This window comes from Brachyistius frenatus, unplaced genomic scaffold, assembly GCF_029030835.1.
Source record: "Brachyistius frenatus isolate BFR_SWC_R1_liver_20210118 unplaced genomic scaffold, ASM2903083v1 Contig_2, whole genome shotgun sequence".
Classification (NCBI taxonomy): Eukaryota; Metazoa; Chordata; class Actinopteri; family Embiotocidae; genus Brachyistius; species Brachyistius frenatus.
Window position 1 is genome coordinate 5,435,879 of NW_027210601.1, and position 17,625 is coordinate 5,453,503.

Sequence of the window (17,625 nt, forward strand, 5' to 3'; positions counted from 1 at the left end):
CAAAAAAACACTTGTATTCAAAATTCTTTTTAAGGAAAAGTAGCTCTGTAGGCCATTATCAGTAAAATAAAATGACTTGTAGAGCTGTCAATTGAGGTTGTAAAGTAAAAAAGTACAATATGTACCATAGAAATGTATAATAGAAAGATATAGGCCTAAGTTTAAAGCACAATAACCTCTAACTTGTACTCAAGCACAGTGCTTGAGTAATGTCCAAATGCACACATGATAAGAGACGCAGCGTAACCTGGAAAAGATATCTGATCTTTATTACAATAACATGAAAGGGGAATCTCAAAATGAAGGTTACATTCTTCTTAAAAAAAACATTATTTTAAAACATTAATGTTCCACAGGCCACCGACTTTGATCTTTCCCCTTTATGTGCAACACTTCTCCCTCCCTTCTCAATGGATGAAAACTGGATACATGTTGACTAGATAAAGAATTATTGGTGATGCACAGATATGTCTGAGTTAAATTAAAACAACAAAAGAGACAATTCATATAAAATTGCCATACAAAATATCAAGACAAATAAAGAGCAACGCTGGCCACCCCTCAGACTTTTCTCGCACACTATTAAAGGTACTTAACCTAAAAGCGATCTTTAATTTGACAACTTTAAGGCACATGTTGGTGGCGAGATGAAATTAGTTCCAGGAGATGGACACGGATCTGCTATCAGCATTTTTTTTTTTTTAAATACCACGACAAAGATAAAAGCAGACTTCTGTTCAGTTGTTGCAGAAGTGCAAATCTTCTTAAACCTTAAATAGGGGTTCCCGTGTCTGTACATAATCTAGTCAGTTACCTCACAGGTCTACGAGGTTCATTGACAGTTTTTTATAGATTGTCTGATAACCTGTTGCACTTGTGATCTCTGTATCAACACATTTATCTCAGGCAGCCAGTCTACTATAACGCTCTTCTCAGAAACAGAAATCAAAGGACCTGAACGTATATGGCAGCTGAACAGATCATGTACCCACTGAACCTCCCCCCACCCCAACACAACCATCTACATCTTCTTTCAGTTCCTTGTTGTCATGGTTACAGAGTAAAGCAACATTACTGCGAGGCCTGACCAGAAGAGCTCCGACTCTGCTCTTCAGCGTGGTTTACTGATCTGTCCTGAACAGGCTGCAGTGATCAATGACCAAAGGAAGGAGACTGTCTTTAAAAAATTAAACAAGGCAATGATATGTATCTTTCTGTGTGTGTGTGTGTGTGTTTATTCTGTGCTGTGTGTGTGTGTGTATCAAATACACTGAAAGCATGCTCTACATACCACATGCCTGTCCGTGTATTTGTGTGCATGTGTCTATGTCTGTTTGTCCATTTATTGCTCCATGTGTGTCCTGTGTTTTGTTTGGTCACAGGTTTTCTCCAGGCTGGTACTGCGGCTCCGTGGCGGTGAAGTAATCCTCCAGAAACGACTGCAGGTACTCAAAGGTGTGCCTCTCATCGGCCTCCCGCCTCCAGCACAGTAGCATCAGTTCATGGAGCGAGGTGGGGCAGCCAGGGGCACAGGGCATTCGGTAGCCCCTCTCCACCTGCTCCAGAACCTCACGGTTGTTCATGCCTAAAAAAAAAATTATAATAGCAAAGATAATGAAGAAATTTGGCCAATAAATCTGAATCTGATAAAGAAAACAAAGTTGTCGCCATGACAGTAAACAATCCTGCAAAGAAGCTAAAAATTCTAAAACATGGATGCTTCACACGCATCTTCTCACAAACGACAGCACAGAAGAAACAATCGCCGCAGTTTCAAGCTGAACACTGACTATTGCCATCAATTCAATATCTGGCCAAATGTGAAATATGGTCACAATCTCCCCTTCTGTTCCTGAGTTGTGATGTTAATTAATGACCAGAAAAGCATTTTTGGCAGAAAATTATAATGTCCCAAAGTAAAGTTGATGTTTGCGCCACATTGAAGAAATTCCCTCAAGGTGTTCCTGAGATATTGTGTTCACAATGATGGGACAGACATGAGGTGACCGTGATCTTAATCTTTGAACTTTGACAACTTAAAACTTATCAGTTTATTATTGGGACCAACTGAACGTTTGTGCCAAATTTGAAGAAATTCCCTCGAGGCATTCCTGAGACATCACATTCAGCAGAACGGAACGAACAAATGGACGGACAACCTGAAAACATAATGCCTCAGGCCATAAAAATAAACTGCTATTTGATCATTCTCACATTATTCTTCAGTGAGTTGTGATTCCTCATTCTTCCCTTCATATCTTATCTAATTCATAATGAGTCTGTATAATAAGAAGATGGTGGTCTGTGAGACTGGCAATAGTTAAAAAGGAAAAGTACCGCTTACTTACTTCAAAATTACCATTTCTATTTTTCAAACCAACACATTTTGTCAAATGAGTTATTCTTGGTGTATCAAAGATTTTGCAAACAAAATTATATTTCCATTTATTCTACCCCATAGACCATGTGCAATAGGACAGACAGTAAAACCAGGGAATTGCATGATCTGCGTGCTAATTTACACAGCAGGGTGCAGGTGCATAAGAAATAGTTACCCCGCCTTCTTCATTTCCTTTTGATGCTCTAATGAGCCATGCATTCTCTAGTAGAGCTGCTCAATGACCAACAGTGCTGCAATGAGGTTTGTTTGGTGTATGTAAATGTAGGCGAACTCTCCAAACCTCCGTCATCTACAACTACTTTTAGTTGCTGCGTAAGAAAGTAGATTAAAAACGGAAAAATCCACTTTTCACCGTCACTGATGATAAACCTGTTACCGAATGGGAAATGAAAACATAGTGAACAAGCAGACATCATGTAGTACCTGGGTACGGCACACGTCCCTTAGTGATGAGTTCAGTTAGTAGGATGCCAAAGCTCCAGACATCGGACTTGATAGTGAAGCGTCCATACAGTGCAGCTTCTGGAGCTGTCCACTTGATGGGGAACTTTGCTCCTGAAACCATGGCAACACAGTGAAGACACATAATCACATAATTAGGATAGGTTAAGTATAAAAATATAGTCGTGGAAGCAGATGTAGACACACTTAATCACTTAAGCAAGTGTGGCTCTCTCCTTCTGCCTCACGCATACACACTGAACATCACATCCTGTTACCTTGTCTGGCTGTGTACTCGTTATCCTCAATGAGCCGAGCCAGGCCGAAGTCAGCGATCTTGCATACCAGATTTTCTCCAACAAGGATGTTAGCTGCTCGCAAGTCACGATGTATGTAGTTCATCCTCTCGATGTACGCCATCCCAGATGCAATCTGCACACCCGGAGGGACAAATGGTTCTCAGATGTAGAAAGTATAAGATTCCTTTTCATCTGTGTGTCTATGTCTGTCTTTAACAGACCTGCGCAGCCATGTCCACCAGCTGAGGCAGTTTCAGGCTCTGCCCCTCTCCATCTTTTAAGAAGTCCAGCAAACTTCCTGAAAAAGAAAAAGGAACGAGTAGGGTTATGACAGCACCTTGTGCATGCTGTGGTCAACATCTCATGCCATGTCGGAGACTGTACATCGCGGAGTGTATATTGTGTATTTAAGTCAATTTCTTATCTGCTAGATGCTTGTAAATTCCTATATCAGAATTTAGTTTTGCACAAACACATTCATATTCCAACCTTTGTCTGTGTATTACATTTTTTTGTGAATGTTGAAGCAATATTTTGCTTTCCCCCCAGCCCCCCCCCCCCTCCATAGTCAAGTCAAATGTCATGCTCAGAGAATCCCTGAAAATTGATTGAAATTTGATGTTTTGTCCAGCAGGGAGGAAAAGAGGCTTCAACTTTGTCTTCCACGTTACAAAACATCTCCCTGATTACCGCCTCTTTGGCAAACTGTTAATGTGTTGAGTAAATGCCTTCACTGTTGAGCGTTTGGGTTTTGGTTTGTTTGATACTGAGCAGTATGTTTCAAAAATGTCATTTTACAAGATATATGAAAATTTGGACACCAGCCAGGTAAAAAGTGGGTAATTTTTGGCAAAGATGCAGGATTTCTTTTTTTATTAGAAATATATCATTTCAGGAAGGGTGTTTCTTCGAATGCTCCTTATTTTCTTCCTTAAATAAAAGAAACCAGCCATGTGTCCCATGATTATTACAATCTGTATTTTAATGCAATTGAAATGCAGATTAAAAATAATCTAAAATACTCCACTATTATTATAATTTTCTCTCTTTTTTTATGATGCATTTATTATATTTGTCTATAAATGTATGATGGAAAGATTGTGTATCCTTGGTGATGGGATGAATGTTTTTCAGTTTTTCAAACTATATATCTTATTCAAAGGGGGAAAATTTCTGAAGCGTTCACTTGAAAAAGTTCAACATCAGTGAGACTCCCACCTCCCGAAACGGCAGCAGTTCATATCTATTGTATGTCAGGGTCATGACAGTTTACTCAGCCTCATACCTTGGCTCATGAACTCAGTGATAATGTAAATGGGCTCCTCAGACACGACGGCGTAGAGCTGCACCAGCTTGTCGTGACGGAGTCTCTTCATGATCTGAGCCTCCTCCAGGAAGGCCTCGGGGGACATGGTTCCTGGCTTCAGAGTCTTCACCGCTACCTTGGTGGTGCCGTTCCACATGCCTGGCATACAGACAAGCGGATGTTAGCACAGAGCACGGACGCACACATGCAGCCCTACTGCACGAGCATACACACCAATGTTTCTGTCATAGTGACGAGGTGATGGCTGCATATACATGTGCGTATATGGAAACACAAACACCCACACCCACACACAGAGATGAGGTGCAAAATATGCAGGCTGTAAGAAAAGGACGCATGTGGTCAAATTTCTAAATCATGCATATGATTGTTATTTTGGAGAGCATGCATGATGTGACAGGGGGAGGGAAGGAGAGGAGAGGAGGTGGGGAGGGGGGTTCTGGTCTTACATCAACACCAGCATCACGTGAGTTACATGGACAGGCACAGAGCTCGACTGGCTTCAGGGAGAAACTCTGCACGGCTCAAAAAACCCAACACACTCGGATTCAGTCAGAGAAAATGTATGACAGCTTTGACAGAAATTGGTGATAGGTGTAAAATATCCTGTAGGAATACAATACAAGCTAATGTGCTGTTTGATGGGGAAAAGAAATGTTCTTCACGTACATGGCCATCCACAGCCAGATACCGAGCAATAAAAGCAGACGCGACAGAGGACAATGCAAAACAGACAGTTTTCCCTCTAAGCCTGTAGAGGGTGTCAGAGGTTGTCTCACCCATCCACACGTCCCCGAAGCAGCCCTGACCCAGCTTCCTTTGAAGGGACAGCGCTTCCCTCTGTACCTCCCAGGCATCCCGCCCAAGACCCAAGGTGAGTGGGGTGGAGTTGATACAGGCCTTTGTCAGATAATAACATAGCCCGTCATTAGAGCCTAAGAGGAGGGTGCCAAAGAGGGGGGAAATGAAGGATTATGGAGGAGAGGAGGGGTAGAGTAATGGGTGGAAAAGACAGTGGGGGGGAGGAGGGGGGGTGACAAAGAGGTGAGATGATGAAACATGCACATGCAATAACGGGGAGACGAGGGGAGCAACTCTGCACACCTGGATGTAAAATACAAACTTATTTTTAATAACAGCTGCTTCAGTTGGATTTCTTTTATTTTTTTTATTTTTTAAAAAAAAGCAGTTGTCTCAGAAAATTAAAAACTAGTGCAACTAAAAACTTTCGTTGCGTGTGTGGTCCGATCCCCGGGTCCATTCGGTGTAGCTGTGGGCAGACAACACAGACAGATCACAGGGCTTTACGGTGTCTGTTTGTAAGGTCTTCACACCACAAATGTTTACTGATGGTCTTTGAACTCAACCAGCGCTGCTGTTTCAGGTTTTTGTTTTTTTTCATTCAGGTGTGCTTCCGCTGTTAACTCCTCACCCCCTCCACCACAGCCCCACCAGTCCTACCCATCCAGACTTCTCCGAACTGGCCGTTGCCCAGTTTCTTAATCAGCTGGAGAGATTCGCGGGGAATCTCCCACATATCCTTGGTCTTCACTGATAAATCGGCCAGCTTAGGCATGCCCCGCTTACAGCTGCCAATCAAACGGCAACACAGTCCCGCCGCTCTCTCTGAGAGAGAGAGAGAGAGAGAGGGAGACACAAACAGACAGGCAAAAAAAAAAAAAAAAAAAGGAAACAAGAGGAACAGAAAACAGAGCAGGTGCAGAGATAAAGAAAGAACGAGAAAGGATGCTTATGTGCTTATGCAATCGACAAGTTGACCAAGGTACAAAGGGGCAAGGAATATTCAGCACAACAGACATAAACGCACTCTGAGCAGCTGCATCATGTGCAGACACAACAAGAACAAAAAGAGAATACATGGACACTACAGTTATTAAGAAAAATGATATGGTGTATGCTGTCAAATCTCTCAGGTTGCTTTTGATGATCACGAACTGCAGACTGTTGCTATATCAGCGGCAGACACTAGGGGGCAGATTTACACTGACAGAGAGCAGAGGAAGTGGGGGATGTGAACACTTCTTGTTACATGAACTCTTACTCAAACTGAAAAAGTCACTAATGGTCAGTTGACAAAGAAGTATTAAAATCCCTTTAATCAAGTAAAATTAGTTAAGCACAACCTGAAATGACCCCATTACAGCTCCTCCTTATGTAAAAGTGCACATGCAGTACCCTCTCAGTATTTTTTTTTAATTTATATATATTACATTAGTAGACTATCATTTCTTATATTAACATGTAATCAGTATTTTAGCGTTCTAATTACTGGATATTCTCCTGGGTACCTTCATGTATACATGATATTTTATTACCTGATCATTTATCAGTATATAAAATTTGAATTTCAAAGTGAAGTAACTCAAGATGTTACATAAATGCAGTAGGTATAAAGTACAATTCCCCTTAGTAGAAAGCTATCCAGTGGAATACTCAAGTAATATGTAACGGTAACTCAAAGTTGTACAGTGTATAAGATGTATAGTACTTGAGTTAATGTACTTACTTTGCATCACTGATAACAGTGTAATTATCAATATAAAAAAACAGAATCAAAATTTCAAATATTCGGTGAGTGAATATGCAACGATAGCAAGTTTAAAACCATGGAAGCAGGAGCTGTGCAACACAAGGAAGCTTCGCTCTGAAGGAAAGGCAGAAAAAAAGGGGACGCATGAGTGTACTTGTGCGCATGTTTTCCGTGTGTTACCTGTGTAGTGCTCTACCAGCTGCTGCACAGTGTCAAACTGTGATCTGGTGGTGATGTAGTAGCCACCGTTGTCTAGTTTACGAATCTTATAATGTTTGACGTGGTCTCCCTTGATGTCATCCCAGTCACGGATCGACAGAGAGTAAGCACCTGTAAAGAGACGGGAGAGGAAGGGAACGGAGAAAGGGGAAGTGAGGACAAAGAAGCACAGAAAGTGAGCAACAGAAAGAGAGAAGAGTTCAAAGCTAATGGTAATGGTTAACCTCTTTGAAGAGAGTGTGCGTGTGGTCTCCTCACCCTTGGTGGTCTCGCTTTCACGTATGAGGAAAGTTCCCCTCTGGTTGCCATGACCAAGTAGCTGTCTCTCCGCATCCTTCCTCCCCATCTTCCCAAAATACCACCTGGCACCATGACAACACCGCAACAACAGCACACAGCGCTTAACCTCTGGCCTTCAGTCACTGAGAATATTTTACAGCATAAACTATCAGCACTTTCACGACGGTATGTACACGTGTGTGTGCACTCACTCCTCGGCTTGTATGGAGTCGACAGGAGCCACGTAGTTGGAGGGGATGTAACCCGATTTGCCAGTGTCCAAAGAGCGGGCTTCCCACCAGTCACCCTCTCTACAGAAAACACACAGAATGCCTGTTTGCTCGTAGAGATGCGGAAACATCTCAAACGTGTTTGGAACAGCAGTGGTCAGGTGTGTCACAGATGTTACGGTCATCTCACAGTTCAGAATGACACATGATAGTGTGATATGGGTAAAAAAAAAACAAAAAAACATGCTTTCTGTTTTTTTTTCTTTCTCGTAAAAGTCACATCGATTTAAATGAAAAATGCACATTATGTCATGTTTTCAAGGTACAATTTGTATGATTTGTCATTTGAAACAATAAAAAATATACTAACGTTATCGAGAAATGAGACATTAAAGACATCTGTGTACTGTGTTGCAGGGACATCCATTGAAGTCGGCATGCTAACCAGTTAGCCTCAGCCCAGCCCATCTCATCATACCACTTTGTACCTCAAAAGGTAATCACCGTAGCGTCCAGTTTGCCCTCAGGCTGAAACTCTTGGCAAAGCAAAATAAGAGTTAACATTGGTGTTGCTTTCCACCTCTGGAAACAGCTCTTGGCGAGTAGAGGAATGAAGTTTGATTCTGAAGTCGCAGCGTTTCTTGTACACTCATAGGGGAACCACTGTTAATGCTAACTTTGGATATGCAGCGACAGCTTGTAGACGTAAATAACTGCATAACTTTACTGATTAACTTTACTACTAATAAATAGCAGGGCTACAATACGTAACATTCGACCAAACTGCAGAAACTCTGAGAGGCAGAGAGGACTGAGGGCAAGCTGGGCGCTACCATGACTCACTATCGCCCCTTAACGAACCAAGCGGTATTCGAAAATGGGACTAAAATCTTACATATTGCACCTTTAAGCAGCTTTAACTAATCAGATCGTCGACATAAAACGAAATGAAAGACTAAAACTAGCCTAGATTAAGGAAGAAAACAAGGAGCACATGTGTAAACTTGGTTGGAGTAAAAGTAACTTCAAACATCTGTTAGTAAGCATCATCATGTAAATTAATTTGAGGACAACATACATTTCAAAAACACAAGCCTGTCAACATTTCCAGCAGCAACTGAAACCTCTGACAGTTCACGGTGTTAATGGGCGGCATTTAATTGCAGCCTTTGGAATTTAATGTATGCAAACAACATTAATTACCTTTTGGAAGTCAGAACTGATTTAATTTAACACATTTAACCAGATCACATTAACACTAATTCATCAGCTCCTGATATCCACATATTGTCAGGTTTTTGACAAATATATTTTAATGTGCTATTACAGTCGTATCAGGGATGTTTTTCCCTCGAGGTAACGACATCTGTTATCACGTGATTAAAATACAGTTAAGTTTGTGTGCATTTGTACTCACGTGTTGTTGATGATTTGGAATTTCTCTCCTTTCTGGAAAGTGAGGTCATCTTCAGTGCGAGCATCATAATCATACAAAGCTATAAACAGAGTGACTCCACCACCTAAATATATGTACATAAAAAAAAAAAAAAAAAAAAGATTAGTTTCAAGTTATAAAATATTCTGGCTTGTTGTTGTTGTTTTAAAGGATTTCAAATATTTTAGTGCAGAGATGGATTCAAGTCAAACAAGAGGAACCACACAGGAACACACAAACAGAAACAAAAGACACTGAAGAAATGAGAGGTTGAAATGGATCAATGAATGGAAAACTGTGCTCGTGAAGAGGTAAATTGATTTTCACCTTCTTGTATCTAAGCAATATTGTAAAACTAAGACACACACACACACACACACACACACACACACACACACACACACACACACACACACACACACACACCTCCAGGCCGCTGGTGTGTGCTGGTGTTGGGAAAGATGGTGATGGGCGAGAAGCCCACGTTGAAGTCTGGGATGGTCTGAGTGGGGTCAGGACAGTAGCGGCCCTGAGGAAAGACCATGGAAGACCCTCCATCTACGTTGCTAGGAGACAGATCCGTAATGTCTGCTGCTGCTGCCGCTGCCGCTTTGGCAGACTCCTTCTGCTTGCAACAGACACACCCCATAATACCCAGCACGGAGATGGTTTCTGTGAAAGCGAGCAGAGTTGCAGTCACTCACTGTTCACGACAGCCTTTTTTTTTTTCTTTTTTTTTTTTACCCGACGAACGAGGGCCAATCAAATGCCCCGAGGCTGCTCTTGTTGTGTACGAACGGATCGCAGCACCAAGGTGTACATGGAGCAGGGGAAAATATAACCTTTGTGAGAAAGTATTCCAAGTTACATCACTTGATCAACATCGGCACCTGAGGGCACCGCTTGTATGTGCGCGTTTGCAATTTCGCCACGGACCTGAAACTTTAGCAAAGACATCATCTGTGTCAAATTTGGTTTTTAACACACACTGCAAATACTGTTTCCCTCAGACCCCTAAGAACGTCACGGCTGGACTTGCTCTGGCCCGAGGCCTGAATTTTTGGATCCACCCTCATGCGTAAAGGGGATCCATATATATATTTACACACACACACACACACACACACACACACACACACACACACACACACACACACACACACACACACACACACACACACACACACACACACACACACACACTCAGTAAATAACACATGATAAAGTCGCCAATATAGCATTTCTGCTACAGGGATAAGTAGAGAGATTAATAAAATGAAGAACAAGCCGCAAAGTATCTCGGCAAGATTTGACCACAGCCCAAGTCAGCCTTGATGCAGGCTTTGCATTCAACCAGGTGCTCTATCAATGTTGACACAGTGACATCATCAGGTCTAGTTTGTCAAACTTTGGAGACTTCAGCTGATTTAACTGACTGTGTTATTCCACATGACAAGTCAACTAACTTCATGTGCTTAATCACAGTTATGACTTAACTACCTAAATAATTACAGGATCACCACTTATTGAAAAAATGTAAATAATAAAAAAAAAATAACAACACAAGAATTACGTTGTGTTTTGTGTTACTGTACGTTCTACATCCTGTTCCTGCAAAGTGACACTTTAAACACAAGCTGGCAGAAAGTGAAAACGAAACATCAACAAGGGTCACCAAACAACTAAAGAGAACTGTGAAGAGAGAAGTAACAAACTTTAAATAAAAAAAAAAAACTTTACTTCCCTCCAGCAGGAGGAGGAGGAAGATGAGGGGGTGGAGGCAGGGTAGGAAGAAGAAGTTAACTTTTTCTCACCTGATGTCTTTTTCTGTCAGATCATCTGTCAATCACCATCGCCACTGGAAAAAAAAAAGAAAAAAAAAAAGAGAGAAGAGGTGAGTGACAGGGTCTGGAATGAGAGAGCAAGGTAGAGGGAGGATGAGTGGCAGGGAACCGGAGAGGGAAAAGGTGGTGGAGAATGTGAGAGAAAGGCTCAAGAGCGGCAAAGCGTGAATAAAGAGACGCGTGAAGCCAGACGCGAGGAGACAGAGAAGTAAGAATAAGAAGAAGAAAGAAAAAAAACCGGAGTCAGAGAGTCAGTCAGAGACAGCTCCAGATAAAGAAAGACAGAGAGATGTGAGGTTAACCACTTCCCTCTTCTGCTTAGCTGTTTCATTCGCTCTGGTCACCAGCTGTGTGTGTGTGTGTGTGTGTGTGTGTGTGTGTGTGTGTGTGTGTGTGTGTGTGTGTGTGTGTGTGTGTGTGTGTGTGTGTGTGTGTGTGTGTGCGTGTGAAATAACCAGTAAACGAGCATCTGACCATGTAAAATGTGTTTCTCAAACATCATTGTGTTGATGTGAACACATGAAGGCGAGACAATCCTGAGTTTGAACCTAACAGCATTGTTTCAGGTCATCGCGCGTTGACCAGCTTTCGAGAGGAAATAACATACAGTGGAGACGTTAAAACATTGCGATCGCGTGCCGAGACGCCTGTACAATCACAAACACGACTTTTTCTGATCAACACGAGTGTTTCTTCGGGAAAACCTGAACGCTCAGTGCAAAGGGCCTCGCTCAGTGCGTGCGACGGTCTTTAAAGCACAAAGGCGACCATGTTTCAGCTGGGCTACGTCACGGCTTAAAGGTTTGACATTTTGGGAAATATGTTTAGTCACTTTCTGGCAGAGAGTTACTGCAGATGAAGAAATCGACACCACTGTCGTGACTGTCTATTTAGTCGGCTGAGCTTGTCGTAAGAACTGAAAACACCTCGTCTGACTGTGTTCCATCTTGTTTGTTTAAACTGTTAGTCCCACAAACTACTGTTGAACGCAAATGTTGTCACACACGGCCTTCACTTCCACTTGGTGTACCTAAGTAAGCTGACAAGAGGGCGTAGAGTGGCCGTGGGATTCAAACCGGCAACCTTTCGAGCTGACTTAACCGCAGGCTGCAGACACCCCACCTACTGAGGAATGTGGGGGAAGTCACGCAGAGGGAGAACAATGTAAGGTAGGGCAGTGGGAGATGAAAAAAAAAAAAAAACAACAAAAGAAAAACAGTAAACAGTGTCAAGTTTGTTCCATCCACACAAAGTCCTCGAAATCCCGTTCAATCTTTACAGCAACAAAAGCTATTGTTGGCTACGTCCAGAAGAGCCTGTTGCATGTTTGGAGCAAAAGTATGCAAAAGCTTTACGTGTGCCGTATCCCGCGCGCGCGCGCACACGCACACACACGCACACACACACACACACGCACACACTATCAGGCTGACCATCATGAGCGCTACAGGAAGTTAGCCCTGTTAGAGTTTCCTGTCCACCCCTCTGATGGCTCCCCCCTTTTCCTGAAAACTCAGGACAGAGTCCATCCACACACACACACACACACACACACACACACACACACACACACACACACACACAAGCAGCTGCAGTGAACCCATTTTTCTCTCCGGTGCTGCTGTTTTCTACTCCGTGCCCACACCCCTCCAACAACAACCGTCCATATTCCCTCCATCCAGCCTTCAGCTGCAGATTTCTTTCTCTTTCTGATAAAACTGCAGAAAGCTGAAGTGGCAGAGGGTGTAACAGACGCCTCCTCCCTTTCGTCCTCATCTCCCCTCTGCCCTTTTTCTCTCATCTTTTCTTTCTCTGCTTCGCTACGGTTGGTGGATGACTACAGACAGGACAGACAGACAGACACGCACGCACGCACGCACGCACACACACAGTGTTTGCAGGGCGGCCGTACAAGTCATTGTTCTCAATTTGGTTCCTGTTGACCAGAAATTCTTCGTCTATCATCCGTTTTCCTCTCTGCACACAGAAGCTGTAACGACTCAGAAATAGCATCCAATAATTCAATTGACCTGAGGTGTTTATGCATGAATATAAAACCCACTTTAGCCCTCAAGATACAAAGCACAGCCCACAGGGATGTATAAAGGATGAAACGGTGCACCTACATGCTGGTATTGAACCTGTCAAGGTGCAGAACCAAACACAAAGCAACGTGCGTGTGCGTGCGTGTGTGTTTCTCTGCACCATAGCCATTTTGGTTTATGTGTCAACCTGCCACAAGGTAGAGGATCATGTATGTGGGCGTCTAGTGATATTGTTGATGAGTGGCAAACTGGGGTTTACGCAGACGAATTGGAGCATTGCAAAGGTGTTGCTGTTTTGCGGTTGTATAAACAGAATCCAAGTAAGCGGTCAACACCAGTCTAATCAACACACTGTCTGAGTTCCTCTTTGAAATGCAATGTACACACACCATCAAGTGTGGAAGGACTCCCTCTTAGTTTGAATAGTTTAAAATCATGCGAGATACAATTGCGTACATGAAAAATGAACTGGAAAGGGTTCTGTTCGGTCATACCCACACTGCCTTTCACTTTGTCTAAAACAAATTGTCCTGCGGCAAAATGCTACAGAATGTATTTCTCCATGATGTTCGCCTCGTTCCACACATTTCTCATGTACTTGTGTCAAAAGTCAATTTCATTTCTCTGACTGGCTGCTGACTGCCGCAGCAGATCTTTATAGCAGCTGACAAATATATAAACGCCATAATTATAACTCTGTGAAACAGAAGCTGCTTCCTCTGGTGTGGTGTCGGTTTGTGATAAGTCTGTCTGCAGTATTAGGCCATTTTACAGAACAGGCTTATAAGTCATATTTTTTTTAGCTATCTAAGTGTTCATGTTCCTTGACGTTCATGACAGAGGTTGTTTCACCCAGATAACAATTAGTACCCCTGAGTGTTTGAAGACATAGACTCACAAAAACCACAAAAAAAAAAAAAACTGTCCACTTTAAGATCTCTGGAAAGAGGTTTTTTTTTTTTCTAACATTATCTCTAAATGCGGTGATCAAATTTAATTAATCTCCATTGTAGTGATTTAGAGGCAGAGATCTTGAGGCTCCTCCTCCAACAAAACGACCCAATGTGTCTTTACAAGCAGCGTCTTACGAGCCACAGTTACATCTCAAAGTTAAGCCACGTATCAATTCATACAATCTGGTGTCCCAGAAAATTGATGCAGTTCGGATGACGTCTATATAATGTGAGTTTTTAGACCGCTGTTCACGTCAGACAGTTTTTTTAAAACCGCGTTTCCCGTTTCCATGAGAACAAAGGCTGCATAACTGGAAGAAAGTAGCAACTTTAATGCACAAAATGCTTCAAGCCATCATTTTAACCCAAACAATTAACTTTCCCTTTCCAAGTGTCTTTTGTGCAATAAGCATATGTAACAATACTGCTTTTTTTTTGTTTTTTTTAACTACTCCATAAAATATAAAAGTTCCGGACTCAAAATTTGAGTAAAATAGCTCAGATTTACCAACAAAATGTACGTATAGTTCTAAAAATAATTCAAAAAACGTTAGCCCATTTATCTTATAACTCACTCAGTGACGCCTAATGACAAAGTGACATTTTTATTTTCATAAAGTCTTTATCAAAAATCAAAAACTGAAATCTCTCATTTGCAAAAGTATTCAGACTGATATTTTCAGCACTTTGTGAAGCACCTTTGGAGGCAATTACAGCCTCTACAAGCTCACCTACAGTATTCTGGGCAGTTAAGTCTGTTCTTCCTCTGAAGCTCTGTTGGTTTGGATGAGAAATGTCTGTGAACGGCCATCATTCGTTCTCTCCAGAGATCTCGTGTGGGGTTCAAGTCTGGGTTTTGTTAAGAGACAGTTATAGCGACTTGTCTTGAAGCCACTCCTCCGTTGTCATGGTTGTATGCTTCGGATCATTGATGTGCTGAAAGGTATGTTGCGAAGTCGTTTCTTCGTTGACCTTTTTATATTTGGCTGCATTCGTCCTTCTCAAATCAGCAGTGCTTCAAGTTCTGCCCAAAAAGTTCAATTCGTGCCTCATCAGACCAGAGATTCTACTTTGTCTATTTGATTGATGGGCAAAAATGGAAATTTTACATTAATGTCGTTGTTGTTTGAGTACTAATACTGTCGGGTATTTTGTCTATATTAGAAGTTGTAGCGTATATGGGAATACTCATTAAAAGCAAAAACACCTGAAAAGCGTAAACAATAAGTCCTTGACGACACAGTTCACTAACCATAGCTGCAGAACAGCTGTATCTTTGTTCGGTCTACACAATATGAGGAAGCAAATAAAATCAGACCTAAAAGCCACTACCGAACGCATTCAGTGCAGTCTTATAAAATCACAATAACATCACAATCATACTCGCAAACGTCCAAATCCAAATGACACACCCTTTCCTGCACATTGGACCCCAGATAAGCTGCTCCCAGCGGACAAATCCACTGCAACACACACACACACACACACACACACACTTGTTCAGATCTATAGTGTTTCTGTACTTTTACACACGGTCTGTGCAGAGCTCAGACGTTCTCCACCTCATCTATCTCTTTTCTTACTTTTCCTTTCTCTTCCCTCTCTTTCTTTCTGACTCGCCCTCCTCAGCAGGAAACTCCCCAGGATGCAGAGTGTGAGTGGGGCAGGAATGATAGGACAATGGGAAGCAAGCTGTCACCGTACCCTCACACGCACACGCATTTCAGCGGAGAGGAGAGGGAGCGCAGTGGAAAAGCAAGGTGTCTCGGTCATCGGGATGTCCTGTTTCCACATGATGTCATCACATCCTGTACATACAGAGGCCTGGGCGGGTTTGATGGAAGGTACACACACACACACACGAGTATTTACATGAAGTAAATCACTGATGAACCAGTTTGATCTGGTTTCTTAAGCATTAGACCTATTTCTATGGGACCAACAAGAAGAGGGGGCTGGTCATGACTGAGAACATGGAGAACCCTCATACATACGACACACTCGGCTGACACCAGATTGACATCAGGCTGCCAAGTGTTTACCAGTCAGCAGCCCCCCCCACCCCTTCCCGGCCGCTTCTGTGTGATAATGCTAACGTCCATCTTTAACCCTCATCACTAAAAACCATACCCACGCCCCCTTCCTTCCTGCCAAGCCCCAAGGCTAAAGACAGGAACTGACCTCGCAAAGAAACAGGAAGTGATGAAGTCCGGCCTTGGATGGACTAATCTGGTCGTCGTCCCCCCCCCCCCCTCCAACCCTCAAAATTCCAGGAAAACTCCTTCACAGCCTCACAATCAACTTTTTAATGTGAGCGCGAAACAAATGTTTCACCTATAACCTACAGTCCATCACGACGAAGGAACAAACACCTGCACCAGCCATGTTACAGTCACAGAAACCTGACGATAAATGGACATGTGAAGGAAACAGGCAGCCCGGCCTTTTCCTCAAGGTGGTTTCCTGTAGGAGCGTTTCCAAATAAATCAGTCACATTCACAGAGGAATTATTTAACATGGTCTGAGAGACGCAGTCTAAAATCTATAGCCTGGATAAAAATTGAAACAAAATGTGAATTAATCTATCACACTTAAACAAAAACATCAATTTGATCCAAGTCTAACGACGACGTTTTTTGCCACAAATCCCGAGGTGATGATAAGTTGTTGTTTTTTTACCTTTGACCTTTTTTTTATTTAAAAATGTAACATATTACATTACTTCAGCCTAATATACAATAAGCCTCGTCAATTATTAAGGTCTTTAGTAGAAAAAGATCTCACCTCAAGGGACTAACTTCTCTGTTAAATTCCACTCTTTCAATGTTGCAATGTTGACCGTTTGATTTCTAAATATGATCATCTGTGGTATCCGTTCAACATGAAGAGTGGAAGTGCTAATGTAGTCACACTTGGTTAACTTCTCACAGGCAACCAAGCAAACTTCCTTTTACTTAACGGGCACTCCAAAGTTACCCAATTTTTTTACAACAGCTGAAATTTAAAGAGAACTGACTTAATTATTTTGTTTTTAAGCGCAGAAGGTACTGATGGGGTGTTGGCCAGCTGAAAATACGTCACCAGCGCTTTCAATAATCCCTTTAACTTCCACAGGTCACTGTTGTATTAAATTAAGCGCCGGACAGAGAACAACAGTTCAAGTTTAAAAGTCAAATCCATTCAGCTGGAGGAGGAAAAAGTAGCATCCCTCCGAGCTATTCCCACAAATTACTAGTGAGACATGAGCAGTTCTTCAAAAACAAGCCGTTCATTTCATGATTATGGCACCGTGAGGCAGGTGTGTTACACTTGCTAATATTACGTGGAAAAACAGAGCGGGGACATACCTGACGCAAAAGCAGTCGTTTTCCCACGGAACCCTGGAGCCGGACGCTCGGGGACGGAGGTGAGAGGCAGCGCTGTCCAGTGGCTCGAGGGACCCACGGAGAAGAGCCGCGCGCAACTGTAGTTGCCCGACTGAGGAAAAAAAAAAAAAAAAAAAAATTGAGCGCGCACGCCTCGTCCGGGGTAAACTTCACGCGCGCACTGAGGTCCAACCCAGAAGAGGTGAGCGTTCAACGGACAGTAGTGTAATCCTATT

At 42.5% G+C, this 17,625-nt stretch overlaps 1 protein-coding gene across 5 annotated transcripts; it reads right to left on the minus strand.

The window, feature by feature from the left end:
- Positions 1-245: 245 nt before the first annotated feature.
- Positions 246-17,514, minus strand: yrk (Yes-related kinase). Of its 5 annotated transcripts, XM_069695414.1 has the most exons (14): positions 17,372-17,514; positions 10,997-11,040; positions 9,609-9,854; positions 9,165-9,267; positions 7,730-7,828; positions 7,497-7,600; positions 7,200-7,349; positions 5,930-6,094; positions 5,248-5,403; positions 4,427-4,606; positions 3,363-3,439; positions 3,121-3,274; positions 2,825-2,956; positions 246-1,585 (listed from the first exon to the last, which is right to left on the minus strand). In XM_069695414.1, exons 3-14 carry the CDS (start codon positions 9,829-9,831, stop codon positions 1,377-1,379), a joined length of 1,752 nt encoding a protein of 583 aa, XP_069551515.1. In that variant the 5' UTR covers positions 9,832-9,854; positions 10,997-11,040; positions 17,372-17,514; the 3' UTR covers positions 246-1,376. The 5 variants fall into 5 exon arrangements, with proteins under 5 accessions (XP_069551515.1, XP_069551497.1, XP_069551478.1 ...); XM_069695396.1 differs by lacking the exon at positions 5,930-6,094; XM_069695377.1 differs by lacking the exon at positions 5,248-5,403 and having other exon boundaries at positions 17,372-17,512.
- Positions 17,515-17,625: the final 111 nt, after the last annotated feature.